Below are 26,850 nucleotides of genomic sequence, written 5' to 3'. Positions count from 1 at the left end.
GGGCGGGGCCGCGCGGACGCTGCGGGGCGGGCGGAGGGCGGGCGCTGAGCTGCGGCTCAGGAGCGAGCGGGCGGGCGGCCATGGCGTCCTCGCCGGGCGCCGAGAGCCGAGCGGACCCGGGCGAGCAGGAGGTGGCGGCGGCGTTGCAGGCGGAATTGGACGCGTGCCGCACGCAGCTGGAGCGGGCGCGGCGGCGGCTGCGGCGCACCCAACGCCTGTACCGGCGGGAGCGGGAGAGCGGCGAGGCGCTCAGGAGGCAGGTGGGGCCCCCACCCCGGATACCGTGGCCTCCGAGCCCCCGGGCCGGGCGGCACGGAATCCCCGTGGCCTCCACTCCCCGACCGGGAGCCGCTCGGCCCGCGCTCCGCTTGTCCCCTCCTCCCGATGTACCCATTCCACACGGTCCCTCAGCTCCCGGAGCTCGCCGGGCTCTCCTGGCCTGCGAGGGGCCAGAGCAAGTTTGAGGCTTCGAGTCAGAGCTTGGTGGTGAGAACGGTAACGCCTTCTCTACCACAGGGTTAGATTTGCAATCAGAAGGAAAAATTGCATGTAGTAGAGGGAAAGAAGTTTATTGAACGAAGTGTGAGGTAAACGAAGAGTGGCAAAACTTCTCTGTGAATGCTTATGGCAAAAGAGGGAAGTTTAGGGGAGCCCTCATTGCGGTGTACAGCTTCCTTGTGGGGGGAGGCAGGCGGGCAGCAGTGACCTCCTCTCTGGCAGAACCCGAGGGAACGGCCTCAGGGTGTGTCAGGGGCGTTTTAGATGGGATATGAAAAAAAGGTTCTTCACACAGGGGATGCTTGGGCAATGGAAGAGGTTCCACAGAGAAGCGGTCACAGCACTAAGCCTGACAGCCCAGTCAGGGTTCGGACAATGCTCTCAGGCACATGGTGTGACTCTTGGGGTGTCCTGTGACTCTTGGGATGTCCTGTGCAGGGCTGAGAGTTGGTGATCCTGGTGGGTTCCTTCTAGTTCAGAACATTCTGTGCTTTGCAAATGCCACAGTCATCATTACAGTGATCGTTGCTTGAAATCCAAGTTTACGTGGTGGGCATTTAGGAATAACCTAAATGTTAACCTAAGTTTCTCTGCTCCTTTGTGACCAGAAATTGTGTTTCTATATGCCAACCATTCAAGTACAAAATTGTCTCCTGCCAAAAAATTCACTTGAAACACCTGTGGTGCCGTTATGTTTTGTTTGAATTACTGTGTGCAAAATAGGCTGACTCTCTTTCCTGAGATGGCAGACCATTAAAATGCAGTATTGTGTTTTCAAGATGCAATTTTTCTTTCAGGTAGAAGAACTCACTAAAGAAATCCACAATAGAAAGGAGAAAGATACGTCTAGTGTAGAAGTACAGACGGAGGACTGTGCTGCATGGTCACAAGCAGGTAGAGAGGGTGGTGACTGTTTAAATAGGGGTATAGAGCAGTATCTTAGTTTGAAAATGTTGTAATGTAGAATACATTTCAGGTCTGTATCCTTTGCTGAATTAGATTTAGTAACCTGACCTAATCTATCAGATTCTTTCATATTCATTTGAGGCATTCAGGATAAAATGTAACATGGACTAGCAGAATTCATGCCATTGAAATTTGTTACATAGTAATCTCATGTTGCAAATATACATGCTTTACCAATTTTTGAAGTATATGAAAACAAGAGGTAATTTATTCAGTGGGGTTAGAATAAATTCAGAGTAGAGGCACTACCTAATATTTGATTTTCATTAGACTACTTAATTGCATACGTTTCCAGTTTAAGATTTAGCATCCTTAAACTGCATTAGTAAAATACTGCCTTGCTAATTTATGCAACTTCAACTTCACTTTCTCTTCCCCCTCTACCCCAGCAGATTATTACTACTATGAAAATTATTACAATCACACTGATACTCAAGATTGTGCATCTGAACTACCAGTGCAGCACAGTCACGGGAGTGAAGGCATTGAGCATAATTCCACAGAGGAATCAGAGGCAGGTGTTAATATTCCACTGAGGAAGGATAGCACCAGAGCTATTGAAGGTGGAGAAGAGGAACATTTCATCCAGAATTCACAGGTTTTTGGACTGTCTGGAGTTTTACCAGTTTTGAAATCAGTATTCTGTTAATACTCCGTGTAAAAGATGTGTTTGCGGTCCTGAGAGCTTTATACAAAATTATTCTTTGTGATGGTCTAGTGCTGGTAATACCCTCGTACTCCGAAACTAGTTCTTTTTGTAGTAGGTTCCAAGCGGAGCACCCTCTTAGATTTGTGTCTTGGAGTTTGAGAGTTTTTGTAAAAAGGCATATATATCCTGCATGGCCTGGAAGTGAGATCTTTTTTATCAGCAGAGTATGTCCAGTATGTCCATGCTGATTTTCCTAAATAGTGCTTTTTATTTTTTCTTCCATTGACATAAGGAAGCGAGATATAAGGAGAAGGACATTTTGTGGTGGGTTGGTTTTCTTCCCTGCTCTCCAACCTTTCCTTAGGTCACTCAGTTTATTGAGTTTGTGCCTCAGCAGCTAGCAGCTGAAATGGAGCAGAGGGCAGAAATCTGTCTTAGGAATGCTCTGAAAGATGTTTCCTGTGTGTATATTTGGTGTGAGTCACTTTTGAGTAAAGCTGGGGGAAAACGAAAGACACAGGCTGAAGTCTTGGTCCTGTTGAAATCAGTAGAGTTTACCAGTAAACCACAGCCAGATTTTTGCCTTCTGAAACAGTCCAGGTTCATAGAGCACTTACCTTTCTTGCTTTCTGTTATCAGGAGACACAAGAAACTTCAGTACCAGAAGGTTCTTTGGCTGAGAGCTTGAGAGCTGCTGCAGAGGCTGCTGTTTCACAAACTGGATTTATATATGATGAAAATACAGGATTGTATTATGACCATAGCACTGGATTCTACTACAATTCAGTAAGGATCATTTCCAAAATCCTTGGAATTTTTTGTCTATCAAAAAAGTTTTGTTAGTAAAAGTTGATATGAGCAAAGAGCTAAGATACAAGCTGATCTTATATTTTGAAAAACAGGTTACTGAAAATGAATAGTGTTAAAAGTTTGTTAATTAGTTTATTAATTATTTCACTCAAATTAAAGATAGCAGGCTAAGATATAAGTTTAGATTTTAATTCTGTTTTTTGATGTCTCGTAGGTCTCTTACTGAGCATTATACAAATTGTATGTTATAAAGCTGATCTGTAACTCTTTCAGACTTGAAAGCTTGAGCTTAAAGATGTCTTGTTTAGGAAAAAACATACTTCTGAAGTAAGTCTCCACAGTGAAAAGAGTAATGGGAGAAAATACACAAAATGTTTGTGCCTTTACTTGAGTACTGTTACCACCTAGTTTGATTCTACAGGAAAAGAAAACACTTCTTTTAGAAGTGTTAGAAGATGTTTAGGTGATGGGTTAGAATTTCTTAATGGTTACTTTTTGCTATGCATTTTTACATAGCTTTTGCAAAGGTCTTCTTTTTGTCCTATGAAGTGTGTTTGTATATGTATACAGATCCATGGATAGGTATGTATACACTGTACTGCACTGAGAACAGAGAGTTTGTTTGCAGTGTTATATTCAACTCAGCTGTAAAAAATGCATGTGGTACATAACTGTTTGTTTTCAGGATGCTTCTGGACTTAATTTTTAAGGTTTTAAAGGATACCATTGATTTTGACATTGTTTGTGGATATAGTTATACATAAACGTTTGGGGCTATAGATTACAGTTTATGGTAGAATTATCCAAAAGAATATCTTTTCTTGGTACGTAAGTGTTCTGAATTACAGGAAATGTTCTTGCATTGGGTTTGCTGGCCAAGTTCTGATGATAGGGCCGGGGGCTGCAGAGGTAGCCTCTCTGAGAGAATGCCGGGGCTGCCTGGACATGGCTCGTTCCTCTGTAGGGCACAGCATGGTTGTTAGAGAAGCTAGTGGTGCCTCTCTGAAACCAGTGCAAGAAGGGGCACAGTGGAGTCTGTAGGCGGGGGTTGAGTGTGAAAAATAACCCTGTGAACACCAGGGGCAAAGAAGAAAGAACAGGAGGAGGTTCTCCAAGCACCAGAGCAGCCAATTTCCTGCAATCCATAGAGCAGACCATGTGGAAGGTACTCATACTACATTCCATGGAGGATCCCGCACAGAAGCAGCTCCTTATGATGCCTTCTTTGGCTACCTAAAAACAGAGACCAGACAAAATTAAGGGAACAAAAAGCAGTTATATTTATTGAAGGGCCTTCAGGTACATTTAGGGCAGACAAAGCCCCCCAGGGACTACACCCAGAATGGACGACAGGTTTTTATACTTACATAAATTTGGTCCATTTGCATTTTGGGGGTTAATCTTCCAATGACAGTATCAGGTAATGAAGTCATTTACCCCAAGTTTGCTTCCACCCACAACTCACTTGTTTACATTTCTCAGGGCCTGAGACAGTGAGGAGTCCTTGATTCCCAGGCCTGGAGAGGAACTGTTTTGTCTGGCCAAAATGGGAAAGCAGTAGCTTACATTCTATATGGAGTTTAGAGCTATACGCTAAAGAATTGCAGGATTACAGATATATGGAAAATATAAAAGCTAAAATCCTAAGGCACCACTTAGGGGACTGGAGTGCCCATGCCAGAGCTGAGAGCCATCTCCCTGGTAGGAGCTGTGGCCTGTGGAGGACCCATGCTTGAAGCAGTCCTTGAAGATCCCATGCTGGGCAGGGGAGAAGTAGCAGCAGAGAGGGACTTTTCATTAACTAATCTCACCCCTCTACTCCTCATTTCCCTGCACCACTCGGGTGGGGGAAGACAGGGAGAAGAGCTGGGAATGAAGTGGTACCATTGAGCTTGTGAAAAAAAAGAGACTGGATGTTTTTAATTTGATCCTTATCATCCAGCTGTATTTTAGCAATTTCCAAGTCGAATCTGGCTTGCTCATGATAGTGACTTTTGACTCTTGACCCATGAGCTTTCCATCTTATTTTCTTTACCAGTCTTGTTGAGGAGGAGAGTTGACAGAGTGGTTGGATGGGCATCTGGTAGCCATCCAGGGTAAAGCCACCACAGTTCTTTCATTTTATCAAAATTCAAATGTGGTTCTTTATTAATCAGATATTTCTTTGAACAGTATCTTTATTGATGTGATAACATTGTTCTTCATTTCCTAAAAAGGAAAACCAACTGTATTATGACCCAGCAACTGGAATTTATTACTACTGTGATGTGGAAAGCGGCCGATACCAGTTTCATTCACGAGTGGATCTGCAGTCTTACCAGGCCTCTGGTACTAAGCACACCAAGGATAAAAAGGGGAAAAAGAAGAGAAAAGAACCAGAGTGGATTACTGCAGATGAGTATAAGGTAACCTTAGAACTGATAGACAGAAATTGCAAAAGCTGTTGGGTTTTTGTCCATGATGCAATTCATAGGCTGTGGGGCTTGGTTTTATGCAGAGAATGTATGCTTTATTTTTTAAACTATTTAAACATACTTAAACTGTATACAGCCAGTTGCTAACATATAGTTAGTGTTCAAATAACTTTCCCATTGAGTGATTAAGGATGAAACTTTTATCCCCTCACTTTTTCAATATATTTTCAAATACTACCCAACTGTAAAGGAGTCTTAAGCTGAGTGTCAGTGAAGTTTTTTGAATAGCAGGCACAATAGAATGAATTCAGTGTTGTGTGAGCTGGATTTACATGAGAAATTCAGTGGCAATGTCTTGGGCTTGGGATTTTGGCTTGTGATGTGGTGTTCGTTTTTTGTTTGGTTGGGTTTTTTCAGATTCACATTATGAACCAAAAAAAGCAAATTTTGAAAATATACACAATCCTTTCTCTTGACTGCCTTCCAGAGTGTAGTCCATTGCCATTTTACTGTATCTCTGCTATCATTTTGGGATTGGTGTTTTTGAAGTTCTCTTTCTTTGCATATTATGCTCTCCTATTGATACTTGTTCACTGTATTTTCATTGTCATTAGTGTGTGGATAAGCTGTACAGCTTAATAAATGCCCATTGTCATTAACATGTATTTTAAATTGCAAAATTTTTCTGAGTGCTAAGAAAGCATATCATGTGGTGTGCTGTCTTGAAAAACATTACTGACTCCTGAACACTTAGAAGTACTGACACAGCTATTAAACCTCAGGAAGCATTTCCATTATGAACACACTTAGTGATGTTGAGTTCTATTCTGTCAATTTGTTTTATTATTTTAAGATAAAATTGAATATATTGAGTTATCTTTGGTTTGCATTCTTCAAAGCTATTGCTTTAACCAGTTACATAGTTTCATTATGTAGGCCTCAGACATGCAGATTTGTTCTGAAATAATTACATTACTGTCCAGATACCTGTACATAATAGTCATATAACATCAGTGCACAGTTAAAAAATTTAATCAAGAGTGAGGTCTTCGGAAAGACTTGAAAATGGAAACTATTAAGAAAAAGTGTAATTAGTTTAAATGGATAGTGGTTGTTGACTGATTACACATTTTATAAACAAATTGTGGATAATGAAGGAATTTCTGCTTCTTGAGGAAACTTCACGTGAACCCTTCCATTTGGAAAGCTTGATCTGGGTACTTAGCAACACTAAGCATAATGATTCTTTAGACTTCAGAGAACAGAGCTATTGCAGTGGAAGTGCAGTTTTACCAGCACCCAGGTTCATGGCCTGCTCTGTGCAAATGCTGAATTAGCATTCTGCCACTCTCAAAAGGCATTGGTCAATACAGAACTTTATCCATCATGTGCCAGGAAAGAATCATGAAAAGCTCATAGACATAAGTCTTTATCATAAACAGATTAATAGGTCTCTTAAATTTAGTTCTGTGGCGAACTGTTGCCTAAACCAAGAAGAGTGTTTATAAAAGTTCTAAGCCATGTATAGCTCTGACCTATCAAATAATGTTGCCTACTTTTTAGACCCCCATCATAGTAATAAAATCTGTAATCTGATCATACTAGAAATAGAGGTTTGTTTTAAGCTTACTTTATATCAGTGTTTTTGTTTAGATAGTCTTGTTAACAGATCTTTTCTGTGAGACTTCCACAGTCACAAGGTAGGAGGTAAACATCCATTTTTTTCTTGTCTGTTTTATTGATGGCAAACTGAGTACTTTGCTTTATTTGTGAATTAATTTGTTTGACCAGCAAGGTAACAGGGAAAACACTTAAAGTATAGTGTAGTGCACAGATCTTTTCTTCTGTGAATAGAGAGTGAAAGTCTATGTCAAAGAAGTAATCATGGTCTTTTTAATATTTTTAAACAAAAACAGGGAGAATACCAAATGAAACATAGGACACTCTCCATTTTAAACGTCAAAAGTAAAAGAATGCCTTTCTGTTAGTGCACTTCTTTGTAAATGAACTGCTGGATTTAGAAGAAAAACTTACTGATATAGTTTACATAGCTGAGTTAAAACATTTTATTCGTGTACTGTGGTTATTAATAACTTAAACATTCCATGGTACATTAGTATAAAGGATTAAGATTTTCTAGAATAAAATATGGTTATTTTTCTGTTATAAAATGGGAAAATTAGTTTATAAGCTGCACAGTCAAGTGCATAGATGCATGGTATTTTTTGGCAGTATTATTGTTGTCCAGTTTAGTCTGGTATTGGCCAAGGCACTAATTAGTTCATAGCAGAATAAAACTAAAAACATCTGGTTTTAAATAGGACTTTGTAGTTGAAGCATTGTATATTGAAATGCTTTTCTCCAAACGTACTGCTCAGCCTTCTCTCTTTCCTTCTCCCTGAATGCTGTTTAAATTATCGAAGTTATTTAAACAGCTTTTGAAGGAGTCAGTTATTTAAACAATGCTTTTGAAGACTAGTACCTCATTACTGCTTTTCCCAATTGCTTATTAAATTGTGCTGCTAGCCTGAAAAATGGTCCCAGCATTGCCTTATTTCTTTACCAAAGTAGGTTTTTACTTGTCTTTCTTTTTCTACAGATGGTACAGGTAGGAGAAGGGTTTGGATTAATGCCTGGGCTGTGGACCACTAGTGTTCAGGGTGTCCTTCTGGAGCATGTCATTCACCCCATGAACTTTAAAATTCTTGGGTGAAGCTGAGGTGGTTTATAAGAATATCCATGTAAAGCAGAGGAAGACAGTAGTACTTACAAATCATATCAATTTTTTCTCTCTTTTTCAGTTAAAGGAATAAATGTAAACAAATATTTATAGATATTTATAATTACTTAGAAATTGCCAAATACAAGAAATAAGGAAATTTAGCACTTATGTGTGCTGAAGCATGTATTTCTAGGTAGATGGTATTAGTAAGCAATGATTTTTACCAAGATTGCATGTGATTTTTGAATGACTTAAAGTTAGTACTTTTTTGTTTAAAAAACTATTGTAGCTGGAACAATCCATTAACTTTCTGTTTCTGGTCACAGGAGAGTTTTTTGTTGTGGTTTAATTTCTAGCTATTGTGAGGAAGTTCATGTACTCAGCTATCTTATATACAGTATTTATTTGCAAGTAGGAAACTAGGATACTTAACACTACAGAAATAGCAAGTGAGTTGTCAAAAAATGTTGTAGTATTCTTAAAGAAAACCAAATATAATTCTGAGAATGTAAAGGATAAAATTAATATGTTAAAATATTATTGCATTTTTAAAAAGGTGAATAACCTTTTGAAAAACAAGAAAATACTCATAAGTATTGGCTAATATCAATGGAATTCTAATTGTAAAAAACAGCGGAGGGGAAAATCATGTGCTTACTATCATCTGGGGAATGTTCCTAATTCATACAAGAACTTTCCTTAAAGACATCTTGCTTTCCAGTCACAAACTGAAACTATATTACAAAGTTTTCTTTTGACTTGTGAAACAAAGTATGATATCTCTACTTGCTTGCTTTGAACTGACAATCAGGATTTTTTTTGCCAGGATGAAGTGTTAGCCTCTATGCAGGTCACATAAAAACATTGGTAGCATACCTTGAAACTTTTAGACATACAGTTTAGTTCTGGTATCTTTTTGTAGGGGTAGCTCAGAAAAAAGACGGGACAAGTAACATGGTCTTTTCTTCTGTACAAGAAAAACCTTTAAATAAGTAAATTTGGAAAAATTTAAAAATTTTAAAAAGGTGACATCAGTGATAATAGGATCCCTGAGCCAGTATCAAGATCCAGGGTTTCCATACATTCCATTTTGGAGAGTAGACTGTGTGCGGTAGTGATCCTGCAGTTCTACTTGCTGCATTGGGGCTGTTAGAAATACATAGCAAAATTTAGAAGGAAGTTCTGCACATGCCATTTTTTTTTCATAAATTGTTTTTAAACTGGTTTTTCTTTTAAATTTTCAAGCTACCACCTACTAAATTTTATTTCAGTGTAGTACTCAAAATTAACTTTCACCATCTTCTTTTCCGTTAATAGATTCATCATAGATACTTCTGTAGAAGAGGCAAGGTGGTTTTAGCAGTGTTTCCCATAGAACTCTTGAAGCAGTGATTTTTTTACTTTTTTTATCACATGAAGTTTACTTTTTGCTGATATTCATCCCATCTTTAGGTACGTCAGTTGACAGAAACCATGGCTAATCTGAAGATTTCTTCTTTTGGATTGGCAGCTTCTGGTAAAGGTAGAGTTGAGACAACAAACACACATTAGTCCATGGATGTTTACCTTTAACCTTGATATTTTTATTAAAGAAAAAAGAATATCTAGTAATTGATGTTTAGGTAAATTTTTTTCCTAAAGGAATTAATAAATTTTTTAAAGCTATTTAATCAAAATCCATTCACCTGTAAATAACTTTGAAATAGATTTAAAATACTTTGTAAGTAACATCTGAAGAAAACTTTGATGGCATTCTAGAATATTGAGAAGAGAAGTGTTTAGCATCCCTGTATAACATAAAGGGTCTGGACTAAACTAACTATTCATTCTTTAGGTACAGTTATTTAATTCAGAGCTGTCCACCACAGGTGTATAAAATGGCTCCTGTATGCTGTAGGAAGAGGGTTTTTTTTCTGGCATTTAATTAGATTTTTTGCACTGGAAAATTGAGTATTGTGTAGGGTGGATGAGAGTAACTGAAGTACTTGTGGAATGATTTTAGCACATGAAAGCTTAGTCATTCAAGTGAAAGAGCTATTTTTAAGTGTTAGAAAATATTTCTTCAGTAAAATACTGAATTTCAGATTAATTTCAAATTGAGGGTGTCAGTGCTAGAGGTATACTATTCAGTCCTGTAGAAGAGTGCTGAGAGCAAATGAATCTGCTAAACCACCTACTGAACTTCTAGCAGACCAAAAAACAGGCTACACATTTGAGAAAAGTTGTATCTGTCCATATTTCTCTGCTTTGTATAAAATAAATTTAGGAAAAAAATAGTTTAAACAATGCAGTTCTTCAAATTGAGCCAATTATGCTCACAATGATAAGTTCCCATGTATGGGGATGCTGAATAATTGCATGAACATGCATGTTGGTCAGCCATAGTACAGAAAAATTGAAGTTTTGAAAGACAAAATGTCTTGCTCTGTAACAGTAAAGCAAAAGGTATAGTTAAATGCTTAAAATACTTCAAAATTTTCATTAAAAACAGTTAAATGACAATGATAATATGTATTTTCTAAGTAGGACAGTCTGCATTTCAACAGGTCATAATCAGTAGTTTGTGGCATATTCTATATAAAGTAAAACCATCAATTCCACTCATATAAGCATGATTTGTTATTCTTACAAGATCAGTCTTCATGGAACACATAAATATCCTGATGTCAAAGTACTTTTTAATGACTTTGTCAGGGATGCAGAAATATGAACCAACTCAACTCTGTAGTTAAAAAACAGTTTATTATCTATCAGATTGATCGTACCTCTCAGCTTCAGCTTAGTGAGAAAAATGCCAGAGATCATGTGGTAATACCCAGTAGATATAAAATTTTTCAAAGCTGGATCACATTGAATCTATCCATGTCTTACTCATGACTGTTGGTGTCAGTCCAGATGTATTGGGCAAAGCAACAATGAAAAAATGTATGTGTATGAAAAAAATACCATGGTGTAAAAAATGAGCATCTACTTGCACACTTTGTGCCTTGTGGCATGAGTTTGGGATGAAAAGTTAGGTAGTCATTGAGAAATTAAGTACATTGCTAGAAATACAGGGTACACTAGTACCCTGAAATACTACACTAGTATTTACCGAATTTTGTGCTTAATGCCAGTTCCTGGTTTGTAAGTGCTGACTATGTGGAGGCAAGGCATTAGGTGCTGTTTCCCTAGTACATGCTACACGTGTTCTGTGTTAGTACTGGTAGTCAGCCATGGTTACTCCAGTCAGCAGCTGAGCCCCAGACAGCTGCTCACTCACTCCACCAGCAGCAGGATTGGGAAGAGGATTGGAAGGACAGGAGTAAGAAAACCTGTGGAATGAGATATAGCCACATGCGCAAACAAAAGAAAAAGCAATAAATTAATTCACTGCTTCCCTGCCTGGGCAGGCAGGAAAGCATGGCTCCAGCACAGGTAACGGTGACAAAGGCCAAATTGTCAACATCCCTTCTGCTTCCTTGTCCCTTCCCCAGCGTTTATTGGCAAGCATGATGCCATATGATATGGGATAACCTATATAGCTGATCCCAGTGTCCACAGGGTGTGTCTTGCTTCCAACTCCTTGCACACTCCCACCCTCCTTGCTGGTGGAGTGGTGCAAGAAGCAGAAGAGGCCTTGGTTTGTGTAAGTGCTGCTCAGCAATAAGTTAAAAAAAACCTCTGTATTATCAGCCACATCTTCAACACAAATCCAAACCACAGCCCTAACTAGGCACTGTGAATAAAATTAGCTTTACCCCAGCCAAAACCAGTACATAGTCATACATATTGGAAAAGGATTTCTGCAACACGAGATTGTGTCAAATGCTATAAGGTTCATCCAGTATCTGTATGCTTAATGTTTATACATTTTGTCCAGATGTACATTTTAATACAGATCCATGAAATCATGAAGTGCTCAAAATCCATACTCAGTTTTAAAATTCTTGATTTCATACAAGGTTTTCAAATGTGAAAGACTGCATTTTTATCAGTACTTAACTATTTAGTTTATTTGCTTTCTTAACAGTTGAATGCAGCAATTGTGAAAAAATATAGAAACTGCTGAGAAGAGGCTTAATGGTCATACTGGCAAAATCATAGAATGAATGTATGTGTGGAATCCTTGGTCTGTTTATAAGACTTTTTTGAAAAATTCCTGTTTTCAACACAGAACTAAGAGTCTACTCTTTAGTAGCAAGGCTTTGAAACAGCACCTTTTTACTTTCTAGCTTAAAATATCTGAAATTATGCTAAAAATCATGGAATATCATGGGCTTCACTGTTGGAATTGAACAGTTGGACCCTTGTACTTGGGCATCAGTGCATCAGTCGTATCTTGTTTTGCCTTGCTTGTGATTTGAGCAGATGGTGTAGTTTCTTTGTTTTCAGATTAGATTAGATTAGAATCTAATGACCTACCTTTTTCGTTTACCCTGTTATAGAAGTAATATGTTTTAGAGTGCAGAACACCTTGGTATGTTTGGTATCAATATAATACCCGTACCAAACATAAATATAGACAAAACACACTGAAAAATATAACTCATGAAAGGAAAAAACAGATCTTCCCAAAATATTTCTAATGGAATTAATGTGTTTGACATGTCTAAACTGTGTAGGCTTATTTGTGGCAGGACTACTACTTTTTTTGTTTAAAATAAACAACACTACACAGCAACCTTGCTATCCTGATCCTTTCTATTCAAGAACTTAGGGGATTCAGGGAGAAGGGATAGTGTATTATAGAGAAACCCTGAACAAACCAATAGTCTTTCAGTTAAGGCATAAAAGCCTTTTTTAAAAGCATTGTTTTTACCTGAGAACCTGCTGTCTTACTGAAGGTGTTTCAAAGGTACACTCTCCTAACCAACACCTGAAAGGAATTATTGTGTTGTCATAGTCTGTAGCACTGATGTGTTTTAACAGTTCTGAAAGTGCTTTAATTTCCGTTATATTAAACATTCACATTATTTCACTTAACTTTAAATGGAAACGCATGGAAGAAAGGATGGAAAGAAAGGATGCATTTTTTTACCTGTGGTGTTGCAATATTTGATACAATTCAAGGCAATTGAATGCATTTACTCTGAACTCAAAATGGCACATAATTTAATCTGAGAGTTTATCTTTTAAAGCTACTTCTGTTCTTTCTCTATTTTCTCTTTGTTTTCCTTCTTTTATTTTTTTAACATAGTTGTCAAGCAACTAGATTGAGAATTACATTTTCAAAGTACTCTGGCAAAATTAGTATGAAACTTCAGATTTCTCAGTTTAAAAAAGTTGGGTTTTTTTTTTTCCTGATGATGAAATAAGTGAAAGCAGAAGAACCTGTAATGATCCAATCTGTCTGATATTCAGTAGAGAAACCGAGAAACTTCTTGCAGTAGAAAATGGATTTTTAGTGTAACTATTTCACATAGCATAAGTTAAGCTTGTACTCTCTGTATGCTGCTTGATTAAAGGCTCTGTTAAAGATGTGGTTTTGAAAGGAGGAAGAACAGGTCTATAGTTAAAGCATGAGTGAGCATTCCAGATATTCTGGACTCTAGTAATAAAAAAGAAGACAAAAACAGGAGGAAGATACAATAAAGATCAGTTAAAGACCGTCTAAGCAAGTTGCACGAATTGAATAAGAGAGGGACAGAAGTGAGTGTCATGAAAGTGAAATAGGAAAATATTCAAAGTGATGTTGTACAAGTTTGAAAATGAGGACAAGATTCTGAAGTTTCTAAACATTTCTAAAGTGTGAGAAAAGAGTGACATTTAGAAGAGGAGTAAGTGAAATTTAGAAGAGGAGGGCAGTCACACTTCCCCAAATAGAAGATGGTCTCAGTCACATCTAACAGGATGTGAAAATATTTTCACTGAAATGTAAAAGTTCTGCTGACTGCATGTGTAAAACTTTCTGGAAATAAACTGTTTCTTAATAGTTCTAAAAATAATTCTTCCTAAGTGAAGAATTTACTTCCAGGCTATTCTTTAGAAAAACTCAATCTGTAAAGACTGTAACATTGTATAACTCCCCTCCAGGATTTGGACACAGAAGAGCAGAAATCATCTAACAGTCTGAATTGCTTTTCCACCACCGAGCAAGTAAGTTCTACTGAAGAAGATGAGTCTCCAAATGTAAGAAAGAAGACTAAAATGGACACAAAACCACTAAACAGTCTAACAGCCAAAGAATCCATTTCTACAGAGGGTATAAATTCACATTCGCACAAAAGTACACCAGACACTGCAGCATATACAGATGACAGTAGAACAGCAGACACAGAGAGTGAACCAGAAGAAGGTGAAATTACAGATTCTGAGTGTGAAACCTACAGTGAGGAGGAATTAACAAATGAAGAAACTGATGATTCAGAATACTCAGAAAATGAAGGTGAATTATTGTGGATTATATATGGTATTACTGTATTTTTCCAGAAGCCTGCTAAAAAAACCAGTTTGGATAATTTAAAAAAATATATAAAAGCATGTGACTTGAGATGCTTTGAAAACATTCTATATGTTACCAGCATTTCTTTCCCTCTCTTCACTTGTACAAAAGTAAGTAGTAGTTTTTATAAAAGCTGTTACTGATGCAACATCTGTGCTTGTGTAGAAACCTCAGGGATTGCAAAAATTTGGTTTGATTGGGAAAGTGAAAGGAGAAAAGAAACTCTGCTGCTAAAATAGGGGTTCTAGACCAGTAATTCACAGTAATTCTGTGTACTGACTCTCTTAAATTAATATACAGTATTTTTGATACTGTTTGTAAACCATCATGTGCAGTTGAATGCAAGATGGCTCTACTGTGGTGAAAAGCAGCATGGAGTAGTCAGTACTAGTTGAAATCCTATTTTGTGTACATTCCAGTGGCAAATTGTGAGAAATGGATATAGACACGAAACCTGTATACTGTTTTATACCAAAGTGTTCTGCTAGGTCCTTAAAAACAACCAAAAAAAAGGAAGGTAACCTGTGATGCAGCCAATCAAAACTATGGATGTGCAAAGGATATTCCAAATCATAGACTTAAATACAGCCCATAGAAAACTGTATTGTATCCTGTGCCCTGCTGGCAGTTCATTGTCAGTTAGTTTCTTATGTTTTTATTACTTTACTTAACTGCTCAGATTGTAGGTGATTAATGCTAACCAAAATGTGCTTGGTACCATCAGGCTTTCAGACTAAATCTTTTCTTAATATCCAATTTGGCAGTAATGCTGAAGTAATAAAAACTGTGACAGTTTTTCTTCCCCTAGTACCTTTTAAGGTAGTGTCTTCTCATCTGTTCCTAGCTGAGGTCATTGGAGCGTGTTTCTACAAATGTACATCCAAGTACAAAATTCATACATCTGTCAGAATGTAGTATCTTAATATAATAATCAGGTAAAAAAGCATATGCATCTATAGGTTCTGTCTGTTATTTTTTCTTATCCATGTTGATGAATAGCATTCCTAAGAGAAAAAAACAGTAAACATACATTTGACATAGAAATTGTCAGATATAAAGTTTGATATGCGGTAGGTTTGTGATGTGGTGAACAAAAAGGTGCTGCCTTTTCTCAAAGTAAAATTGTTTTCTAATCTGTAGCAATTAATGATCCATAAATTTATAGTAAACTAGTAAATTTTGTGAATGTATGTATATTTCACTGCTGTAACTAAAGAGTTGTCCACATGTAAACCGGAATTAGGAAAACATTTGTAATACTTTGGTTTGCAGTCAGAAAGCCTTTGAAACAACAATCTCATCAAAGTTTTCTCTCAGATGTTGTTACACATTTCTTTTCATGAAAGTTGTATATTATTCAGCCAGGTAATGGCTGAAGGTTTTCAGTTTTTTGAAAGCAGACTATAAAGTTAAAACTGAAATGTATTGGTAGTAGTGGTGGTGGTGATATTTTTTTTTCCTATATAATTACAGATGAAGAAAAGATCTGGCCTCCTTGTATCAGAGTAATTGTAATAAGATCACCAGTTCTCCAGACGGGGTCACTTTATATTATCACTGCTGTGAAATCTGCTACAATTGGAAGGTAAAACTGAATGAAATTTTATATTTATATATATATCAAACTACCTATCTTTGAAAGCTGTGGAAAACACTTAGGATTGCTTGTCTCTACTCTTCATGCTTGTCTTCCTAGCTTGCAGCAGTTGTGAGGTAGTCAGAGTTTGGTTAGTCCATAGTAAGAAATTCAAGTCAGGTCACATAATAACATGTCCTCACGATAATGTAACAGCATACACACTTAATGCAGCTCAGCAGACCTGAATGGTTACTGGTAACTTGATGTTATAGAGCCCCAGTGGCAGTATAGCTGCAAGCCCTTCTTTGAGCACTTGTTGCATAGAAAGTAAATTTTGTCACAGGCCACTGAAGTACTTTTTTTTCAGAAATGGTAGAACGCCCTTCAGAAACCCAGGATCACTAGGAAACATATCCTAGGCTTCCTCACACCTTCAAATTTCAGTAGGGTTTGTTCACTGGCTTTAGATAATAAACTGGTTTGTGCTAGACTGTATGCATTCTTACAGTTTTAAACCGGGTTTGTTCATTGTGGATGATGAATTTATTGATGATGTAAAGCTTTCTTCCGTGCTTACTTGAAAACCTTACCCTGGAAGAGCTTTCTGTCTAATGATGATAGACATATTTTGATTTGCTCTTAAAGATTGAGGCATGTGTGTGAAGATCAACAGACAACTCTACTTTGAATTTGCATATAGGTCTTGTACTAGCTGCATTCTTTCTTAATCCCTTACTATAAGAATGTAAAACACAAATCCCTTCTTCCTACTGTTTCGCTGTTTTGATAACAAAAAATGCAGACAGACCAAAACTCACCCTGTATAGATTACTCTTTGTTTACTTGTATTACTTGCCTGATGAGACCAAGAGTTCAACTTCACCATGGAACACGGACACCAAGATGCACTAAAGAGCCTGAAGGATGCAGAGTTCAGACTGTTAAAGGCATTGCATGACATTTCAGATAGAAACATCAGGTTTATAGATAAGAATTTATTGGTACTGTTTGATCATTTATTAATCATCTGCTTTGTATAATTTATACTAAGGGACCTGAAGGAAATCTTTACATTGTATATACAGCAACACAATGTTTTGTGTCTGTAAAAAATTCCCAGTAGCTTAGAACAGAAATACAATATTACAGTTCAACTGTATATACCTTTCATAAACCACTTAAAATACCTATTTATACTTTGTTGTGATTTGTGTATCAACTTGCCTTTCCAGAGAAAAAGATGTTGGACACACACTTCAGATTCCTGAAGTTGGAGTCAGTAAGGTAACTCTTGTTCATATCTGCTGAATGGTGGATCAGAAAACATAAATGTATGAATGAAGCTTTAGATTTTATGGCTTTAAATTTGGAACATCGTGTTAATTTTTTGAAAGAACTTTCGGAATGAGATATAGGTTTAGCCAGACTTAAATTTAGAAAAAAGGAAAACATACTCTATTTTACTGAATGGGAACTTAACACAAACAACAACGTGTTTTCAAAGTCTTTGAGTCTTTAATTTTGTGGTTATTGAACTTGAGGACAAATCCTGTTAAGTACTAATGGTATATAAAATTTTGATGTTAGATAGTAAGAATTTCTTTACCAAGTAATGCAATCTTTGCAGTCATGCTCAGCGCAAAAGGGTTTCTTTTATTTTCTTTCAAGCAACTGTGGAAATTATGTACAGGGGGTTTGAAAAATTAACAGAATTCCTTTCAATGGTGGATTGAATGGAAATTTTAGTTATAAATTCTGTGCTCTGTTTTGCTAAATACTTCAACATAGACCCTAAATACCGTACTCCTAATAAAATAAAACTGTAGATTGACAAAGTTGTGTCATCCAAACAAAAAGTTTGTTTAAAAATCTATAAATTGAGGTATCTCATGAAACACAATTTACTATGTCTATTTTAAATGACAGTTCTCATTCATCAGCTGCTATATTTCATACTGAATAATTTCTGGAGTAAATAGTTCCCTGCTATTAATAACTTTTTCAGGCATGTGTTTGAAACTGGGCAAATAAAGAAGCAAAGAAGCCAAAAGGCTTTTATTTTTCTGTAATGTTACCATTTTAGTACTTCACAGGTACTGATAGTTTATATAAGAAGTTACTTTTCAGATAAGGAGTCAAAGGTGAAAAGATAAATTACATATCTGCAGAAATAAAAAGTTATGTACTGGTTTGTTTTCCTCACTATTCTTACTTTTTAGCTGTGGTCAACTTTGGTGTTTGCTTTTCTTGAGTGGAAAGTGAGATTTACAAAAAATGCTTTTAGTTCTATTCAGTAAAGCAGAAGTAGAAAATAAAATGTCTATTGAATGAACTAGTCAGTCTGCATCATTATGGGAGTGTTCCATGTAGTAAAAAATGCTAGCCAATCTGCAATTTATTTTTTTTTTAACTTAAAACAGCAACTACAATTGCACTAATCTGACAAATTTGAAACAGTCACTTCTCAACAGCCACTTCTCTACACTTACTGCTTTTACTGGAAGTTGTAGTAGGTTGGAGAAGTTGATACTTTAGTTTGTTTGGTGGCCTTTTTTGGAGGTGGTACATATCTATGAATTTGGCCAGGGGTTGCACTTTTTCTGGTCTGTGGGAGCAATACCTATATAGAACTGCAAGCCAAAACAAAAAAAAAACAAAACAAAAAAAACCCCACCAAACTAAAAAAAAAAAACCAAAAAAAAAAAAACATGACCACATTATTAGTCTCAGTATCAGAAAGGAGATAAAAGAAACAGCAAGAGATTGGTACTGATTGTGTCCTAAGTATTAAGATCCAGGAGAAGGTGAGTTATGTGAAAGTTACAAAAGTATGGCATTTAGGGAGTTATTTCAGATACGAAAGATCAAGTAAATGGAAGCAGAATGAGATCTATTTTTAAATGAGAGTGCTATAAAATACCTTAAGAGCAAAAAGCCTGTTATTTAGAAGAACAGTTAAGAAAGCTATATTACTGAATCTTGCAGTTCTTTAAGTAAAGCATACTTGCCACATTGGAAGAATATAGTTGTCCAGTACTGAATCAGCTTATGAACAAAATCATTACATTAACTGTATACATTAATTCATGCTGTTGTGGCCCATTCATTTACATTTCACAAGAATGAAACTATAAAATGTGAAAACTTTATTAACTTAGAGAGTACCAGAGGCACTCATTTTAAAGGTCTCAAAATATATTCTGTAATCTTACTTTAAAATAACATTTAAATTGTTAAGTATTCACTTAACAAGAACATTTAACTTAGGCTTCTATTTGTCAGTTTCATGCAGAAGTGTATTTCGACCATGATTTGCAAAACTATGTTCTTGTGGATCAAGGCAGTCAGAATGGAACAGTTGTTAATGGAAATCAGATACTCCAGGTGAGTACCTACTGTTTTAGTGCTCTGTATATTGCAGAGAACTAATCTTGTGGTCACTTTAAATGTTTTATGGCAAATCACTTAAAATGCCATTGTATGTCTTTCATACATTAATGCCTGCCTTGGTTCCCTTCTGATTTTAGGGCCACTTGGGAGTACTTAATGTTTGGTTATACTAGAAAAAACCCACTATGCTTACAGTTGCTAGAGTGAAATACCCACTGTAGTTAAACAGTTGCCTACGTTTGTGAGACCACACTAAACTACTGAGTTGTAAGCAGTGTGCCTGAAATAGAGTTTGTGTCCTTCATGAGTTTTTAACTTAGCTGCAAAACTTTCTTTTGGTGTAGCCTAAAACAAAGTGTGATCCCTACGTCCTGGAGCATGGAGATGAGGTGAAGATTGGTGAAACTGTGCTTTCTTTTCATATTCACCCTGGCAGTGATACTTGTGATGGATGTGAACCAGGACAAGTTAGAGCACATCTTCGCCTGGACAAGAAAAAAGAGTCTTCTGGTTAGTAATATTATCACAGGATACATTTTTTATTATGGCTGTTTACTTGATAAAAATAATAATTAGTTCAGCTTTCATACAATTTTCTTGTCAGCTGGCGATAGTTGTACATAATTATGTATTCTTGGCATATGCGTCTGTGTATAATAATGTCAGAACAAAAACTCTCATTTGTCTTATGATTCAAAATGTTATATTAGTAATTACAAATTCAGTCCTGTGTTCTTCCTTTTAGTTTGTCCAGCACTTAGCAAAGAAGAGAGAGAGCTAGTCAGAAGAAAAGCATTAAAACAAATACGGGTAAAATATGGTTTACAGGTGAGTTTACAGTAGAAGTTGATTAAGTTTTGTAATCTTGTGGTTCTTACTTTTTTTTTTTTTTAAAGTACTTTGTGATTCCTATTTTAAGCCATAGACTTTGTTGAATAAGGGAGGTTTTCAAATGCCCTAAAACTTAGCATCGTTTGTCTTTTATACCCTAAATAATTATTCTTTACAAACCTCTGCAAAGAAACATGATGATAAGAGAGCATGAATGTTCCATTGAAAATTAGAAAAAAAGATCCTTTCAAAGTGTACAAGATTCCTATCTTTGGAAGTTAAGATTTTGCAAGACACTTCTGTTTTTATTTCTGTAGATTAAGTTTTCACTGAGTTGCAGTTCTGTCTTTCATTTGGAAAGGAAACATAAGGAGCAACTGAAAAAATTATGGAAGGGAATGGGAATTTTTTCACGTTTTTAAGTCCATAGAAGAATACTAACATGAACATACAGGCAGTATAATATATATGTATTCAAATTACTTTTATGGAGATAATTTTAACATGCAGTTGCTTCCAGCATTTGTACTAAGTATTCATGTAGAAAACAGAATGCCATAGTTCTTTCAAGTTCTTCAGGTACCAAAATAATACTAATACAGAGTCTGTAAACCTAATTAATTTTGACATTTATTCTGAAAAAAAGTAGGTGCTGAGCAACAGGCTAAATGGTTATATAGAAAGCCAGTGGCATGTGCACATGATTTTCTGCTTAATATGGAGAGATTGACTCGTCATACCAAGAGAAGATTCAAGAGAATCTGTTATTTTATTTACAGCTTATGAGAAATTACTGAATTTGGCAATGTTACACGATGATGGCAGTAATATGGTTTACAAGGTATGCCTGTAAGCTAAGAAAATACTAAGTGAGGACTGCAGGTTTTGTTGCAAGACTTAGGATTAATAAAAAAGGCTGAAGCTCCCATACTTTTGGACGGAAAAAGGAAGTTAACAAAAATAAAGAATTTAAACCCTGCTCTCTTTGTCTTTATGCGATGAAATCTGCTTGGAAAGAATACAGAATATGAAGACAACAAGGCAGTGAAAAATCCAAAGTACAAAGACAGAGCAGGAAAACGCAGAGAAACCGTTGGAAGTGAAGGAACCTTTCAGAGAGACGACAGTTCAGCTTCTGTTCATATGTAAGTTGGGGGTGGGGCAAAGTATCCCCCATGCCCTTCTCTTGTGAATCTTAAAAGAATTATAGTGAAATAAGTATCAATTTGTTACTATCATGCAGTTCATTAAATTACAAATTACCTGTATCTCTTGTGTTAGGAAAGCTAAAAAATTTTAAGCTTTTCACACTTCCCATTTCAAGTGCTTTTATTTATTAACTCATCACCTTCCATATAAAAATATATGCAAGGTGAGGAGTTAAGGATGGCAGTAAGGATGCTTACATCACTTCCTTACCAACTCAAAAATGTAAAGAACTCTCCAGCTGCACTAGTGACATCTTCAATAGTGTCTGTTTTTCAAGTGGTTCAATTTTTATTTTTCCTATTCAGTCCCAGTAATAGTACACATGCAAGTTTTTCACCTGCAGATTTTCACCTGCAGCTTCCCTCACTGTCAATATCCAGCCACTCACAGGACATGCATTTACATACCTCTCATATGACACTTGATGTTGTTACTTTGCCTCTGTAGCTGGGTTTTTTTTAAGCAGCACGAACTTATAGGTGCATGTAAATTGATAAAAGGAAGTGTGAGATGATGAAATAGGTGCAGTAGGATGATTTGGCAGTGATACTGCTTTTTCCGTATTATAATCCATACCCTCCTACCCATGATATATCTTTTAACTCCTAAAGCAAGCAAGTAGTTCAGGAGTTTTAAGAAAGCTGATAGTGACCTGAGGCTTGTTCTTCTGGATGACTCTTGATGAACTGATTCCCGATTTCTGCATGTATTTCTGTTGCACATTTCTGTTGTTCAGTATTTGAAAGCATACTCTTTGTATTAACTCTTGCTTATCTTAAACTTTCTTCGAAGTGAAATCAGCAACAGCAACAAAGGACATAAAATGTTGGAGAAGATGGGATGGAAGAAGGGGGAAGGTCTGGGAAAGGATGGTGGTGGCATAAAGGATCCGGTAGGTCTTTCTGGTTTTCACTTGAGACAAAAATAATAGGAATGCATTTGTAGTGAAAAGTATCTAATTGTATGCCACTATTCATTTGAAACTTACAAAAACCCTGGTTAAGAAGGAATAATCTCAGTAGACCTAATCTCAAATTATTTTTTCTTTGACTAATGGGATATTTTGAAATTTTTCAATACTGTTGTCCCTTCACTACACTGTGTTCATTAGGAAACTAAGCAAAGGAGGACAGACTGCTTCTAGGCATTTAATTAATAATCTCATATTTGGATACAAAGTCTGGAGGAAAATTGGAATAATATAAGTGATGTGATTTGAAGATCGGTTTAGGGTGGAATTCTTTCTTAGAGGCTGACGTAGCACAAAAATTGAACTAGATGATGGGCATTGAGAGAGGAAAAGCTGGCAGAAGTCACTATAGCCAGCAAGTTGTGGGCCTCTGTGGCAGCCATGTTAGCCCATTTTTGTCACCAGAGATGTGTTGTCTTTTGGCAGTAGCACTGCTTAGAGCCATACCATACCCTCTGTTGTCAAACTAGCCAGCATAGGGATCATATGCCGCTCACTCAGTGAGGTGTATTTCACCGTAATTTTTGTGGCAGGGGACCTTATTTAGGACTCTAGATCATAGTTCCAGAAATGCTGATCTGACACATCATTTTCATGGTACTGTTCATGTACGATCTAGGTGTTTTAGAACATGAAAGAGAAGTGCTTGGGGAGAGGGGGTGGCATGTGTATTAGAAAACCAGAATTTGCAGTATTTAGAATACCTAACTTGCAATTACAACAGTATTTCATGTATTTGACAGATCCAACTGGAGTTACATCAGAAGCATGCAGGTTTAGGTACTAGAAGACCGACCTCAATTGAAGATGTTCAGCTTGTCCAGAGCAAGAATAAAAATAACTGGGATAAAGCAAGAGAGAGGTTTGCTGAAAACTTCCAAGACCCTAAATTACAAAGGGATACAGCTAAGAGTACACTTTGGGTTAGAGGGACTGTAGACTGAACTATCTAGTCCCACAGCAAGGTAATTCCTAAGTATAAATAGTTGGGAGAGAATTTATTTTTTGCTTTTGCTAAAGCAGGAGTTTGGTTATATGTAAAATACAGTTGTGGAAAAACTTATTCAAGATTAATTCTGTAATGTTAATTGGTTTTCTGTAGTCTTCATGCTTTTATACACATTTTTAATATGATATGAATGGAGTTCAGAGGGATATTCAAATTTAAGTACTTGAAAATTATTTTCATCAAAAACAGGAATCTTCTGTTGTGTTCTTACACTTCACAGAAAGTTATGCAAAACAACTGTTACACTTAAATATGATACCTTTAACACTTGAACAGTGGTTTAAAATCGAGATGAAGAAATAAATCCCCCAGATCCCTAGTAAAAAAAGTACCATATTGCTGTTTCTTCATGTTTGCCATTAAGTGACAAGAGGCACACCACTCTTAAATTCATACATTTCAGTACTAGCTACATATCTCAGCATACATCTGGCAAAGGGGGGAAACGGCTTGTTTTTAAATGATTCATCATTACTGTTCAAAAATACCATACTCCATGAAATAAACTACCAGCATTAGTGAAGAAAACAATGTTCAGAGACAGCTTGTAGCAAAATTTTCTTCTGTGAAGAACTTGAGATTTGTTTAGTAAATCTGTATCACACCTTTAAAAGAGGAGGTATGTTTAGAAAACTGCCATCTGTTTGTATTTATTAACTTCTTTTTCTGATACATCCATTGCTGGCAATGGAGTCTATGCCAGAAAAAAACAACACAAAGAACTGATTTTTGATGGGGAAGGATTTCCAAACTGAAGCTAAATGATTGGTATTTACTGAATGTTCCTAAACACAATAAATCATTGTCAATTTAAGCAGTGTGCTTCTTTAAACTATCTTGTCCATATGTTGGATAGGAGTGCTCCTCTAAAATGAGTAGAACTTAATCCCAATTTGTTCAAGTTGAAGTTCTGATACTTATCCAAGGAAGTGTGGTAGTCTCACCATCCTACCAGATCACGCACACAACTGTGAAGCACTGTGGAGTAAAAGCAGAACAAGTTACCAGCCACTTGTCTTAACCTAGACACATACAGTATAAAGCAAAAGGTCCAATCTTTTATTTAAATGATGAAAATCGCCCAAGTTTACAACCTGAAGCACACCTCACTTCTGCAGACAGAGGTAAAGATAAAATTATCCGCACTCAGTGCATGGAGCAGCATAACTAAAATTAGGTCGCTGTTTGCCTTTGTAAGTTAGTTTTCTACTGATTTAGTGACAGACATGTATTATTGCTGTTGCAATAAGATACAAGTATTGCTGTATTATGTGCTGTTTTATTTAGTTTAGTAATTTAGTATAATTATTGCTATATTTTGGTGCTGCATTCCTTTTTATTGGCAACTTCACATTTTCAGAGGCTTTTTGTAGCTGTGAAAAAAATGTTTTTCTTTAAGTTCTGGTCTGTACTTGTTAGGTTTTAGTTCACCATTTATGTAGAAACCTCTTCCTGCTAGCAGGAGGAAAAAGCCCCTGTATGCTAAAAGAATGTTTTTGCTTTTCTTTTCTTTTTACTTCTGTAGTCTTCAAAGTAAATCAAACTATAGACCTTAATGTGGTGTGAGCAGGAACCATAGCTTTCCCTCTCCCCAGTTATTCAAGTGTAACAGCTGTAAGAACAGTGACTCAACAAGTTTGCATTTCATGAAGTTTTTGAAGTAAGACATCATTTGCCTTCTGTGAGAGGCATGGTCTCACACAGTCAAGACTGACTGCTTTCAGTACTGCAGCTTACTCTTTCAGCAGTTCCATATAATGGGCTGAAGCTTAGTCTTGTTCAGTGTTGGTGCAACAAATCCTATTCTCTCTTGATGCTGCCTAGGGAAGTGGAAAAAGCAGTACCATTAATACACAGATTGTTAACAAAACAACTGGAGGTAAGTCTGAGTAATCCTCATCAAGCAGTTGTGTGGCTTTATTGAGTAGGAAGACTTGTATTGCACTAAATAGGACTTTTCATCCTTTAGTGACCTCTTACAATGAGTGAGGTGAAAACCACCAGTGGTGTGCAGGCCGTATGTGCAAATGCAGTACTGCTTTCCCTCATGTCAGAAGGGGAACATGAGTTGCTATTGCACTATTATAATTTCGGAGGCTATAACCAGTAAGATACAGCATAAAGTTTAACTGTCTTACCTTCTCAGTCCTCCAACCATCCTGTTGCCTTTCCCAGCTTATGATACTTCATAAGTTCCTAAGTTCAAATTGCCTTTTTATACAGCCAAAGTCAAGTTGCAGCAGTTTGCTTTATATATAAATACTATTGGTGAATACATATAATCCTAAAGTTCTTAAGGATAAAATTAATCAGTTTATATAAACAGTTTTCTGTAGTCCTCACAGTGAATTTTGTCAGCTTAGCAAACATACTTCTGAAATATAAAATAAAAAGTAGTAGGTACATTCTTAAGAGCTGAACCATCCAGCTGGTGCATAAAAACATGGAGTGCAATGTTGTGTGCAAGGCCCTGAACTATCTGCATATGAACTGCTTTTACAAAACATAGCATAGGATGAAACTGGAGTGTTTGTTCCAGCAAAGCTGCTGCATCTGGTTGTGTAAAGGTTGTGTGAAGTTAAAGACTGAAGCTTTCTGCCAGCAGATGAATCCACGGCAGCAGGAAGAGAGGTCAAAACCAACATCTTAGTTACCGAAAAGACATACTGAAAGTGCATTCCAGTGGATTTTTTTCTGTGTGATCTTTTCCAAGTGCTGTGATCTCTTAACGTGGGATTTTTTTTCTCAGCGAGTTTCTGATTTCTAAACGAGTTTCACCTTATTTTAATCCAGCAATGCCTCTGTTGATGAACATACCTGCGTACAGCTTTACAGGAGCAGTGATCCTTGTTCAGCCCTTCAGCGCACCGGGGCACCATCCGCTCTCCTCCGTCCGTGCCCAAGTGTCCTGGTATCATTTCAGCGCTGCAAACAGGACACATGCTGCCGCTCCTGCAGCTGTTGGTTTAATAGGGCAGGGGGAAAAACGGGGCTGATGGCCTGGCTTCCCGCGCTGTGCCCGGGAGGCCGCGCAGCCAGCCGCGCCCAGCAGCACGCCCCGCCGCAGGGGCCGGCCCCGCGCCGGCCGCCAGCCTCCGCCCCGCCGCCATCTTGTCCGGCCTCACGGCGCGGCCTCGCCGGCGCGGTGCCGCCCGGGGCTTCCCGTGCCGCCCGGGGCTTCCCCCGCCGGCAGGGCAGAGGCACGGCGCCGGGATGTGCCCGAGCTGTCCGCTGGTGTGCTGCTCTGCAGCTCAGGAGCAGCGAAGGGAGTAGGAAATGCGTCACATTACCAGAGGATAGGCAGACAAACGAAAACGGCAGCCGTAGATAGTAATTTAAAAGTACACTTACATGACTTTTTAAACATTTAGACTTAGAA

General features: G+C 37.3%; 1 protein-coding gene and 1 non-coding gene across 2 annotated transcripts in view; one reads left to right on the top strand and one right to left on the bottom strand.

Annotated features, from left to right (window-relative positions):
* Positions 1 to 24,285, top strand: part of AGGF1 (angiogenic factor with G-patch and FHA domains 1) — a 24,684-nt gene extending 399 nt beyond the window's left edge. The window contains exons 2-15 of the mRNA XM_041486242.1: positions 2 to 260; positions 1,296 to 1,392; positions 1,857 to 2,062; positions 2,753 to 2,899; positions 5,140 to 5,328; positions 14,075 to 14,426; positions 15,957 to 16,068; positions 17,295 to 17,346; positions 19,345 to 19,446; positions 19,797 to 19,962; positions 20,198 to 20,280; positions 21,301 to 21,428; positions 22,285 to 22,384; positions 23,206 to 24,285. Coding sequence (XP_041342176.1) covers positions 81 to 260; positions 1,296 to 1,392; positions 1,857 to 2,062; positions 2,753 to 2,899; positions 5,140 to 5,328; positions 14,075 to 14,426; positions 15,957 to 16,068; positions 17,295 to 17,346; positions 19,345 to 19,446; positions 19,797 to 19,962; positions 20,198 to 20,280; positions 21,301 to 21,428; positions 22,285 to 22,384; positions 23,206 to 23,406 — 2,115 coding nt within the window. The 5' untranslated portion in view covers positions 2 to 80 and the 3' untranslated portion in view covers positions 23,407 to 24,285. The remainder of the gene's footprint in view (position 1; positions 261 to 1,295; positions 1,393 to 1,856; positions 2,063 to 2,752; positions 2,900 to 5,139; positions 5,329 to 14,074; positions 14,427 to 15,956; positions 16,069 to 17,294; positions 17,347 to 19,344; positions 19,447 to 19,796; positions 19,963 to 20,197; positions 20,281 to 21,300; positions 21,429 to 22,284; positions 22,385 to 23,205) is intronic.
* A 1,210-nt stretch (positions 24,286 to 25,495) lies between these two features.
* On the bottom strand, positions 25,496 to 25,624 carry LOC121363693. Its single transcript, XR_005956771.1, has one exon. It is a non-coding gene; the product is annotated as a small nucleolar RNA SNORA47 (small nucleolar RNA).
* Positions 25,625 to 26,850: the final 1,226 nt, after the last annotated feature.

The sequence above is a fragment of the Pyrgilauda ruficollis genome, unplaced genomic scaffold (genome assembly GCF_017590135.1).
Source record: "Pyrgilauda ruficollis isolate IOZ18807 unplaced genomic scaffold, ASM1759013v1 scaffold74, whole genome shotgun sequence".
Taxonomy (NCBI): Eukaryota; Metazoa; Chordata; class Aves; order Passeriformes; family Passeridae; genus Pyrgilauda; species Pyrgilauda ruficollis.
This window is presented reverse-complemented; position numbering and strand designations above follow the sequence as displayed.